Source organism: Callorhinchus milii, unplaced genomic scaffold (assembly GCF_018977255.1).
Source record: "Callorhinchus milii isolate IMCB2004 unplaced genomic scaffold, IMCB_Cmil_1.0 Scaffold17, whole genome shotgun sequence".
In the NCBI taxonomy this organism is placed as follows: Eukaryota; Metazoa; Chordata; class Chondrichthyes; order Chimaeriformes; family Callorhinchidae; genus Callorhinchus; species Callorhinchus milii.
Window position 1 is genome coordinate 14,799,032 of NW_024704758.1, and position 12,637 is coordinate 14,811,668.

Sequence of the window (12,637 nt, forward strand, 5' to 3'; positions counted from 1 at the left end):
GGCAGGCGGAAAAGGGGCTTATAAGGAGGTGGTCAGTGATATCGGGGTGGGGGGGGGGGAGCATCAGACAAAGCTTCATAGCAAGCCACTCAAGTTCAAACAATATTAAAAACCTACAATACTTTCCCTGAATAAACAAACCATAATCGTAACTGCTTTTTTGAAGGTGGTGTTGCAGCCTGAAAACCACAATATAATTGACATAATCCACTAAAAATCTAATAAGGAAAAACTATCTCGTCGTGTTAAAATTCTGGAGTTATCCCCTGTGTGATTCACTGATCAATTTATGTGGTGCTTTTTCACTAATCGAAAACAAACGGATGGTTTAAAATCAGCTTACCGTGTATTGAACAGGGAGAGGTGGGGAAAAAAAATCACTGCAATGAAATTATTGCAAATAAATTACATTTCCTGCACTCGGAGTGGAATGTCCAGGGTAAATTTTAGGGCCGTCGAACATCGCTATTAAATATGTCAATGCGCGATTCTATTTGCCCCGAATAATAACCACTGGATTGCACTCGCATAAACAATGCCGTCTTTTTTAATTGCAACAGTTTTAAAAAATTTTGTTCCACACAAAATTATAATATATATATACATACACACATCACTCCATTTGCTGCTGCAGGTGATTCACATTGGATTGATCTCAGTAGGTCCCAGTGTTCATTGTTTTCTCCTGGCTGCACTTATTTATAATCTGAAGAGAAATGTGGCCCTGGAACTCCTTTGCCTGCACCGCTGTATTTAGCAGGACCTCGGATGGATTCCCGGCAGCAGCTACCGTTGTTGGCCACAGGCTCAGCGCTGCCGGGATAGAGTGTATGGAACGGGCACAAGTAGAATGGGCTGTGACTGGGTGAGGACTCGTCTCCTGGACGCAAGTTCTCAAGGCCCTGAAATACCAGGTCACCACAGTGACACGCGCAAGCGACAGGCTACATTGATGACAATACCTCACTTGTCCCTTCTCCTGGTGGGCCTGTGAGGTTTTTTTTCCCACATGCTTGTGGCTGGAGGAGAATAAACCAAGAATAAGGTGCACTGCTTGTGAAGTCTAGACAGTGAAGGTGTAGGATGTTCAACTGAGAGGCCAATCTTATCTGTGATCGAACCTCAGATACGGGACGCTACCCTACACAAAGGGCGCTCTATAAATGCAAGTTGTTGTTATCCTGTCCTCACCTAACGCTATATGCATGCGTGAAGTCCTGTAGCTCAGTGGTTAGAGCACTCGTCTTGCAAGCGAGAGACCTGGATTCGATTCCCGGCAGGTCACGGCAAAACCTTGGGCAAGTTTCCTTACTCCACACGCCTGATAATAATCCCTCAAGAAAAAAAAAAAATTGGTCACTTCAATCCACGACTGTTTGTGGGACACTGCTGTGCACAATTGGCTGCCGGGTTTTGCCCACAAATATACAGTCAATTCACTTTACAATCTATTCTGTGAAGCGCTTTGAGACGTCTAGAAGCCGTGAAAAGCGCTATATCAAATGCAAAGATTATTATTATTTCTAACAAATAACGTCCCCCACCACCCTCCCTCCCTCCCTCCCACAACCGAGGGGCAACACAGACCAGAGATTGAATGTGGAACCCTCTCGTTCTGTGTGGCTTGGCTTCAGAAAGCTCGGAGTTTCATTCACTCCGTTGGAACAAAATATCGTGTTGACAGTGTCTGAAATTGAAACAGGATGTTTTAAGTGAATCGCATGCCTGGAAAATAGTAAAGGTAGCATTTGGCTTGGGCTTGATGATTGAACAAGTTCTCGTTTGTTCATGTGGAGCCTTCAATCTAAACACAGCACTTCAATCAGCTATAGTTTACCAGAGGAAACCTCAGCATGAGATGATCTTTGAGTAAAATCCCAGCCACGTCAGTTGGATCTATTTCTGACAGACCATGCACATTGCTGGCAGTAATTCGGTCAAGCAGCTCTGATGATGTCTTAAACTTTGAGAGCAAAGCTCAAGTGTGCTTTTTTTTATGAACTTGCGACAGAACCGTAAGGTCGAACAACTCCCTTAAACTCCCTTTTAGGAGCTTGTCATTCTTTTTAAACTATAAAGTCGAACGTTTACTTAAATGCGATCTGGTCAGTGTTGCAGAGGAGAATGACTTGGAATAACTTGGGTGAAAGGGTAAAAGGAAGGCAGGGCTGTAAGTGGTGATGGGATATGTCACCCACATGGGAAGCACTGCATATTGTGTTCCTGATTACTTTTGACAGCTTAGTTACCAAATGTGCGCAGCACACTACAAATAGGGTAGTGAAATCGGTCAATCACTTTGTGGCTGTTTGTGAGACATTGCTGTGCGCAAATTGGCTGATGTGCTGCCCTACAGAATCCAGTCACTTCTCTTCACGGTAAACGTTGCAAAGCCCTTTGACACTACATCAAATGGAAGAGTTATTTAGTATTGGCGATTCCCATGTTATCGCCCCAGAGTGAGTACCCATTGTTCCCTACGTCGTCATTCTCAGGCATCTGTGCCACTTCCCCACAAAATTGCTCATCTCCTTCACGCAACCACCAATCTTTACACAATTCAATCTCTCAGTTATTCTGCATGTAATTTGTCCAGGAAATAGATTATTCATTATCATACCACCTGCAGGGATTCTGTTCACTGTATAACATCACTCCAATGTATACCTTATCTCTAACTCTAAGCTATTTCGTAGCATTCATTAACCCCCATGTAAGCACTCTGGAATATTTGCCACAGCTTCTGTGTTCAGTTCTGATCCACGTCACGGGCTCTGTGACTCTCATGTTAATGAAACGCTTTCCCAATGTGTAAGTAACACTGTTTGGTTCCATTTTTGCCTCCGTCCCACGTGATGCAATCAATCCCACGCGGCTTAAGCCGAAACGCTTATTCTCTTGCTTTCCCCCCCCCCCCCATCTAAAAATAATTGATTCGGGTTATGAATAGTTCCTGATTTGTCACTTATTGCACTGCAGTGTGATTGCAAGAGGAAAAAATTATTTGCTTCAAGTGATGGACCTATGTAATGAAACGGGTCCAACCAAGCCTTTAGATTGTGTTAGTTTGTTTGGTAATATACTGGCTCCAAGCCTGAGAATTCCCTTGACCAATGATTCAGAAAAGTGTTTCGGTTCAGCTTTCCGACTTTCATTTTCTCTGCCTCCTGATTCATTTACATGATATCCCCCCCACCCAATAATTTAATTCAAAATAAAATGTTGAAAGAGAATTTGAGGCTGCCAGAATGTCAGCCTGTGAACTCGGGGACGGTGGGGGGGAGGGGGAGGGAGGTGATGAAGAGAGTGTCTGAAATGTGGGTGTTCACAGCAAAGGCAGGAACAATAAATCAAAGTGTGTGTATGAATACAGTTGCGTTGTACTTTGTGCCCTGGGCAGCACAAATTAGACATTTTTTAACCTTAATAATTGCACTGAGGCAGAGAGAGAGAGCTGTAGTTAAGGATTTGTGCTGTTGTCTAGAATTGAAATGACATAGAAAACAAAGAACTAATCTGCAGATCTGGGAGTGCAACCACTGATTTTTATTTAAAGCTTCCTGTATTTTTTTTATAATATAGAGAAGCCACCAATTCTTAATGAAGATTCTACGTGTGTTTTTTTTCCCGGGCTATTGGGAGAGGTGGTGGGGAGGAGGGGTGGGGGGCAAAGAAGTGGGGTGAGACACCTTGAACTATGTCCTCTATCTGCTGCCTGTGTTGAGTTGACTCACTCACGTGTTTAACAAATGGCTCTGAGTAATGCATTGCTTCCCAAAGACACTTTCCCTCAACCTTCCCCCTCCCAGTTGAGGTATCTTGTCCAATCCACCTCCACCTCCCCTCTCGTTCAGTCTATTTAAACGCAGCAATTCGGAGTTTGCAGAATTTGACAAATTTCTGGATTCAGTTTTAACTTTGAAGTCTGTTATCTGTAGTTCTTAGAAGAAAAAAAGAGTCTCTCGATAAGACAGCTTCCAAATTCAAAGGAGTTAAAAGACTTTGGCAGATTCTGTACGCTCTGTTATGTTACTTTGCCTACCCCCCACCCATCCCGGAAACCAGAGAGGAAGAGGCTGTGTAAATCTTACTATTCCTTGCACTAATAATGACTTACCGCAGGGCTGAGGAACATGCTTGACTCACCTGATGTCTGTCAGTGCAGGCTGACATGGTTACTGCTCTGGAAACCAGACCGTTTGGTTTGTTGATCTTGGGAAAGACAGGGTGTTGTACCGGCTTTGGCTCAGTGAATAAAACTCCACCTACTCATGCCCAGAGGCTTCTCTGACACTGCGTACTTAACCATTTCAAGACTGACTGACCAAACAAACAAACAAACAAATAAATAACTAAACCAACAAACTAATCGGGTACCCAACCAGCTATTTGAGATATCCTTCCGACGTGTATCAAATGCAAGGCTTTTTCTTTATTCCTATTCTCATTTGATCAATTAAAAATGTACAATTTAAAATGTATTGTATGACCATGTCCTCATGGATCTGACTTTGTGTCATTGGCGTCTGGTGACATCAAACGAGAAATCTGGAACTCCCCCTCCCCCAAAAGGCTGTGGATTATGCCTGGATCCAATCACATTTTCAAGACTGAGGTGGATAGATATTTATTAGGTCCAGGTTTCAAGGATTATAGGGTAAAGGCGAGTAATTGGAGTTGAGGTACAGATCAGCCATGATCTTATAGAATGGCAGGACAGGCTCGAGGGGCTGAGTGGCCTCTCGTCAATTCTAGATCTATTTCTGGCAAAGTCCAGGGAAAAGCCTGGAGATGAGAGAGAGAGAGATCCATTTCAAGGTGGCCGTGTCTTAGCAAGATCGTTAGAACTGAGGTTAGGGAGCATTTCTTCACAAAGAGCTTTGGTGAAGATGTGAGATGCTTTACCTTAGAAACACTGTAGAATCAATAACAATAAGAAGATGTTTAAAAGAGAGATGAACAGATACCTGGGTTTTTGAGGTTATGGCAAAAAGCATTGGGATTAAATAATCTACACAAATCTAATAAACTGGTGGAATAGACTCGAGTGGCTGAATGGCCTCCTGTTCCTGTTTTTCCCCTGTTGCTTTCCTGTAGAAGGGAAATTGAATAATTGAGGAAATAATTAAACAAGATTAACAGTGCTAAATGGAAACCTTTGTTATAGCGATGTTATTGTTGCGGCAATTGTTTTGTCAGAGAGAAAGCGTTTCTCTAAACCTCCTCTCTGCCCTTTGCATATTCTCTGAGCGTATTTTAACAAGGGGAAGAAGGTTATAATTAAGCGCTTCAATTGCAATTGCAGGAAACCTTCCCTATGAATATAAAATAGTCATCGCTGGAAACCATGAGCTGACGTTTGATAAGGACTTCATTGCGGATCTAGTTAAGCAGGACTACTACCGCTTTCCATCCGTCTCCAAGTTGAAGCCAGAGGACTTTGACAATGTTCAATCACTCCTGGCCAATTGCATATACCTGCAAGACTCCGAGGTGACGGTGAAAGGATTTCGGATATACGGCACGCCCTGGTGAGTTTACACAATGTTTCTTTTAACAGAATTTGCAATATGTGAATCTACTTATATTTTAAACTGGACTCTCGTAGCTGTGTGTAACATGTACTTGCATTAACTCGACTGAACTCCAGGAAGCTCGGGAGTATTTATACGTAGCACCGTTTTCCAACACATTGCTTGCTTGCTCCTTGCAGGTTTTGTTCAATGAATTTTGCAAACAATGTCCCCAATAACCACTGAGCCCCCAGGCCAGCCTGTTCAACTTTGACAAATTCCAGGTAAAGAGCTGTCATGACTCTGGTTATGGCCCCAATTCTGGCCAGAACCATTTAGAAGGAACCAAAGTAACCAAGTAACTCAAGGTTTGCATCGGCCCTTTGAAAAACGCAAATGCATAGTCCCGCAACTCTCCAAAGTCAAGTTGTAAATCGAAACCCAGTGCCTTGTAGTCACTTCTACACCAGGTGAGGACTTTAAAAGTGACACCTTATATAGGCAATTGTTTATTACCTACCAGCGTCCAGAGTGTTGGGTTCAAATCACTGGTTGGGACGTCTTCCCGACATGAAAGGCGCTGTACAAATGTAATTGATAAAGTGTCTTTCACGTCAGGAGGACATCCCAAAGCATCACTGTAAAGTGGAGTTACTGAATGTTTTGTGTAGAGACAACAATATACTTTGATAAAAATGCAGAGCTTTGAAACGGTTAGGTGAAATGGTTCAGATACGCAGCAATATCAAAAGATCGGGTGAACAAACTCGGTAAAACATTCCTGGGAATAAGGTAAATTACAATGGAATCTGGACATCTGTAGCGGGTTAAGATCGACAATAATTCGGGCATAGCAGTAAACGTTATCATTCCTCTGCCTGTGATCCTAGATAGACAGGGGAGAGAGAAAATACATTTTCCGATACACCAGAATGCAAGGATTATTATTATTATGATGATTACGATGATGATGATGAGAAGCGATTTAATGACTAAAGGTTTACCCAAGTTGTTTGCAGAAGAGTATTTTAACCAAGAAACGTGATAAAGGTTTGTGAAAAGAGGTGAATATTTCCGTGCGCCCATTTGTACTGAGGTGTAGATTTAACTGTCATTTGACAACCGGACTACATCCTAGGGAAAGCTTTACTTTCGCACAAAATCATCGGAAATCTCCTGGCAGTCTATTGTGTCAGAGCGGCTGTCTAACTTTGTCAGAGAGAGAGAGAGAGAGAAAAAGAGAGAGGTTTCGCAAATCAGAACTCCACTTAATTACAACGCAATTGTTTGTGAAGCCCATCTAAGAAATTGGGACGAACTGGTCAATAATAAGATTTCTCAGAAAACTTTACTCAACGGACAATGTGTACAAAAAGCGGTAGCCAACATTTCAGCCTGTTTGGTTTTGCGAACAAGATGACTTTTGATCATTCCCGAGAGGCACTTCTGGTAATTCTTGACTTGAAGACTGTTAGCCCATTCCCTTAGGTTCTTTAACGCAGAGCAGAGGTGGTGAGAAAGTTTGCGCAACCGTTTAAGAAACAAATCGAGCTCGAGAGGGAAAAGGATCACAGTGTTTTTTTTCAGCTGATTTGTTTAAGGTAGAAAAACCAAGTAGGTTTGTGATTGGATGTCATTCCAGTGCATTTTCTATCATTACAAGTTATTGAATATTAAAAAGGACTGAAAGAAAATCAATCTTGATCAACAAAATGATAATCCTGGCATCTGATACAGCGCCTTATCACATCTTCGAGACGTCTCAAAGTGTTTCGCAGAATATACTGTAAAGTGAATCGACTGTATATTTTGTGGATGAAACACAGCAGCCAATTGCGCACAGCAGTGAGTGGCCCACAAACAGTGGTGGATTGAGTGACCAAATTATTATTTATTTATTTTTTTGAAGGGATTATTATTCTTATTCTTATAGCAATCTTGTGGCAAAGCAGAGGGAGGTTGCAGATGTTATATGTGACCAACGCCAACCTGTGTTTGTTAAATATTGGAAGCTGTTTCCTGAAAGCCTAAGTACCTGTGCACCTTCACATTCATCTCGAGCCCAGAAACATATTCTGGCAGTGCCTGCTCTGTTTGGTGACCTCAATATGTCAGGACTTGGTTTATTCACTGAGACGTGCAATTACTATTAGCTTTAGTGTGGCTGTCAGCCAGTGTAATTATGTAATTCAATACCAGTGCTGCATTACAGTAATATCTAGTCACGTACGAGGAGAGCAGAGGCCAGGACCGGCTTGGCTCATGTTTATTTACATTAGTAACATCGGAGACCCTTTTTTTTTTGATCCTGCATGAAAACTCTCTGGCAGGTACAGTATGAATAAGGGCTGAATCGATTTGAGTTTAACTCCTGGAGGTGCTGAGACTAGGCAGCTTTGGCAGATCTTCTGTACTTAACAGGACTGGAGTTCACCTTTTGACATTTTTTTGTGATTTAATAATTGATTTTTTTTTTACAAAGCCGCTTCACAGAGGAGGGTGGTATTGAACCCACAGAGCTACAGCACGGCATCTGTCAAACTGTAAACCACGAGCCTCAATCAACCCTCGTTTCTAATGTGCTGGTAATTAAGAGCCAAATGTTTTATTTCTTTTGTCAAAGCCTCACTTCGCTTTTTGCAGGACAGTCACCTCAATTTCAAATTCTCCAACATAAAGGAACGGGACAGTAGGGATGTTGCTGTGTGTAAAATTGGCTTCGCCTAAAAAATACACAGTCACTACACTCTACAATAAAATCCTGTGAAGGGCTTTGAGACATCCCCTCAACGTAAAAGGCTCTGAGTCAAATGCAAGGATTATTTATTTGATAGGAAGATGCAGCATGTTTTTCTTCCTTGAGAGAAGTCACGTATTAACTGGAAATCAGTCTTGGAAAATGTATCCAAGTGAATCCCTTTCAGTGTGTGCGTGTGTGTGCGTGCATGTGTGTGTGTGTCTCTCTCTCTCTTTCTCTCTTGCTAGCTCTTTCTATACATTTTACTCTTGTGTAAGTAGGTAAGACCTCTTGTGGACAGCAATCCATGACCCATTTTGACTGAGTCGCCCAACGCATTCATCAAACTAGATCAACTGCTTCAGAAACTCTTCACAGCTTACAGGAGTCTGGCACAGCATTTGACTCTGATGGGGCCACATGGCTGTGGCTCATTAACTGCTATGGGAAGCTTTAATAAAATGTCATTCCCAAAAAGGGAAAGTGAATCCGAACGAACGAACCTTCAGGCCGATGTGAATGAGACAAATCCCCATGACCGCTGAGGAAGGGGGCCTTCAGCCCTTTTGTGTCACAAGGGATTCAGCATATCAATGTTTTAGCTCTAAAACCTTGACTGACTTGTTTGTGGACATCGAAATATGAACAAACAAATAGCGCACTGCAAGTCAAATAGGACTGGCCACTGAACGATCCATGCTGTACAAACCTCTGTTGGGTTACTGGTCTGACAGCTGATTTCAATAAATAGCACAGCACACATGGGTATTGAACCTATCGGCGCCAGACTGTCAGATCACATAAACCCGCCGTCCACTGTGCCCAACGTGGCTTACGCTTCTCTCGTCTCTGGCGCTGGCAATCTCGGTTCGAGATTAGTATTTGGGTAAAATAACTGTATTCGGAAAATCCAGGAGACAGACAGTAGAAGCAGAAAATGTTGTTTGTTTCAAGAACAAAGCAGATAGATTTCTGCGAGAAAATAATGTCTGGAATAATACCGTATATAATCTGGGACGCGACATGTCAAGCGACTGCCAGGATGGGGGAAGGCAAACTAGATGGACTTCGGTCTTCTTTCGCCAGCAAATTCTTACGAACACCGAGGAATGGTTGCAGTGTGGCTTTGTGGGTTTGGAAACATCTTGATATTCGAAAGGGGTATTTAATAGCCGAGCTGCAGTTAGTGAGAGCCAGGGTGATGGATTGGCTGTTCGTTTGCTCTTGCACGCAGAGGGCAGGGTGTGAAGCGGTAACTGTCTGCCTGACTGACTGTGATTCCTTAAAGAACATTCACTTTAAAGGTTGCTAAATGTGACAATGGCACCGGTCGAGAGTTCCACTTTGCTTCTTGCTCTAATTGGTGCCTCAGGAAAGCTGAACAATGAAATAAAAAATATTCGGACGGACAGACAAAGGTGTGGGGGGGGATGGGGAGAAAGAAAAAGCAATGAAAAATCACAGCTTTGTTGCATTATTTTCCCTCCAGGATGTTAGTCGATTGGCGGGTCGCTTTTCCGGGAATAATAATCCCTTTAAAAAAAATGTGGTCACTCAATCCACGACTGTTAGTTGGACCCTGCTGTGCACAATTGGATGCTGCGTTTCGCCCACAAAATATGCATTCAATCCATTTTACAGTATATCCTGTGAAGCGCATTGAGACGTCTAAAAGACGTGATTGGGGGCTGTATCAAATGCAAGGATTATTATTATTATATTATTATTTTGCTGCGAGGAATCACAGCTCATCCTAGAAATAGCTTGTGCCACGAGGTCAGACTGTTTAAAGTGCAGCATTCCATTTGGTCAGTACCTGGGAAGATGTTTAAGGTCAGGGAAGAAAGGGGTTCTATGGGCAGTGTAAATTGTTAGAATAATCGGTGCCAGATTTTGAATCGTTTAAGTGGCAGTGTCGTTTGTACAACCATTGCATTTTATCCACAATGCACCCAGGCCCCAGCCCCCAGCCTGAGAAGCTGGTCTCTGGTTTCCCCCGGGTTTCCAACATGAAAGATGCTACACAAATGTAATCTGGTTGTTGTATTATTTACTCTCTACACTGCACAATCCACGGTCAAGTGGTAAAGCAATGACCACGCTGGTCTATCTCGTTTGCGCAATACGTTACATCAATAACTGCAGCACAGTTCTGAATAATAATAATAATAATCCTTTATCTTTTCTGACAACGGTGTTTCAGAACTTTGTATGTCCAAAGATCGTTCCTGTTTAAAATGGGGTGGAAAGAGGTATTTGTTGTGATGAGATGATTGTCGTCTGTGAAAATTATCACATCACATATTGCCCCTCCCACAGCTTCACTGAGCATTTTGTGGGGATGTTTATTCCCCTCCACCCTCACCCCCCCCTCCACCTTCACTCCCTCCAATTTACCCCCGCACTCCATGCCCTTCATGTTACATCACGAGAAATCATTGCTGACACTTGGCACGTATTAAAGTCAGAGGCGTAGAGGGCAAGGTCAGTTTTTAATTAGGAAAACAAAATAGCACATTTGGTGTCGCTTTGTTATAACTGTTCCCACATCAGCGTAAAAGGCTGAGAACTGTCCAATGTAGCACTAACTGCCAGTGTTTGGGTTAAAAACCTTGTTTGGGTTTAAGTTCACGCTAGTGTGCGTTACGCACTGCTGGTAGTTTAGCAGCACTGTGTGTGAGTTCTTGTTACTTGTTTGGTTTGTTTGAATTGTTCTAATCGTCGAATGTAAAATAACCATTAATATCCCCGGACTCCCTCCTTCGGTCTATGTTTAAATACAATCTCCTTACGTCATCGTACACAATACCTGCGCAGGGCGTTTTAGCATCTCGATACCGAAGATTGATTTGATTTCAACAGAATTCCAGGTTCCAATTCCAGCCCTTCCCCAATCCTGTGAGAGTTTGGCTGGCGGTAGGTAAAGTACATTGGGAACATCTGTTGAGATTTTAGTGTAAGGCAACCCTTCTATGTTGATGCCTTATTCATCATTTTTAATGGTGTCATAATGTCTTGACTGTGGAAGGTATTTCACAGTAATGCACCTAATCTTTGGAACTCCCTCCTTCAACTCTCTCCCTCTATCTCCCCATTCACCCGCCCCGACCCCTCACAGACTGTGTTTAAACTCTGCCTTAAAACCTATCTCTATCGACCACACCTACCCTCACTACCCCACCTCCCTTGCTCGGCATCCGACCCTATGATTGTAAGACGTTATCCTACGTGAAGTGCGTTATATAAATGGAAGTTATTGCTGTGGTGGTACTTTGGTGGAAACTAAATCGGACTGTTTGCCCAACACGCCGCCACACTCTGGCATAGAGGAGTGTACATCATGAACTCTAGTTCAGTGGCAGCTGTGCCCAGCTCTACCCGACTGCTGAACGGGTTAACAAACTTGTTTTGGTTCTGAGGAGCTGCATTAAAGCAACGGCTGGCCCACTGTATGGCTTTGAGTGGTTGCTATTAAATAGGGCAGGAAGGTACTGTGTAGTTAAATAATGGCAGTAATGTATGTTCTGAATTTACTTTACAAGTGTTTACAGCAGTTTATGGTTTTTTCCCAGACTGTACCTGACTTATCAGAAGCTGTTATTTCTCTCGGTTTGACCCGCAAGGTGACCTCCCGGGTCACAAGGAACCGTAAAGTGCCAACACTAATTATATCGCCTTGTGTTTGATACAGTCCAGACTCAGCAAACTCCTGCATTCTCAGCCTTCACCCACCTAATTGGAATTTGCTAAGTTTAGAATGGACTAAACACAGGAGAGTGTGTGTGAAAAACCCTCCCAAAGGCTGAGTTAAGCTCTACTCTGGAGCGGAGGGTGGCACAGCATCTCCTAAACGGGTGTCCGTCCACATGCATTGCCCTCTTCAACAGAGGTCACAGAAGGCCCGAGACTATCATCACCAAAGCTACAACTGGTGCACTGAATGAGATGATCACAGACTTAACATACAGGTTCAGTGATGCACAGAGGGTGGGCGGGGGTTAGGTGAATATCTTAACACACTCAATGAATAGCCCCAATCAATGCCTGTTCTTGAGAATGATCCACACGCACGTCCGATTAAGCATTTGGTGGCGTCCTTAAAACACCCAATTCGTTTAACATGCTCGCTGCGAGATTGGTGCTCCTCACAGTGGAAAGAGGAATTTGTAAATAGGCATTTGAGCCGCGAACACAGAGTCTTTATGGAGGTTTATTGAAAATTGTGCTGCACTCTGGGAAACACTAGGGATAAAAGCCCGCATCCTTTTTCATCAGTGGCTTTGTTGAAATGGGCTTTCTATTGTGTATTTATTCAAGCATCAATCACAATAAAGAATTCTTGCTTTTGCCCTGGAGCCTCGCACACAGTGTGTCTGCAATACATTGT

The 12,637-nt window shown here is 43.0% G+C and overlaps 1 protein-coding gene across 1 annotated transcript in view; it reads left to right on the forward strand.

The window, feature by feature from the left end:
* The window catches only part of mpped2a (metallophosphoesterase domain containing 2a), a 49,412-nt gene that overhangs the window by 15,192 nt on the left and 21,583 nt on the right, over nucleotides 1-12,637 (forward strand). Inside the window, exon 4 of the mRNA XM_042341665.1 lies at nucleotides 5,306-5,531. Coding sequence (XP_042197599.1) covers nucleotides 5,306-5,531 — 226 coding nt within the window. The remainder of the gene's footprint in view (nucleotides 1-5,305; nucleotides 5,532-12,637) is intronic.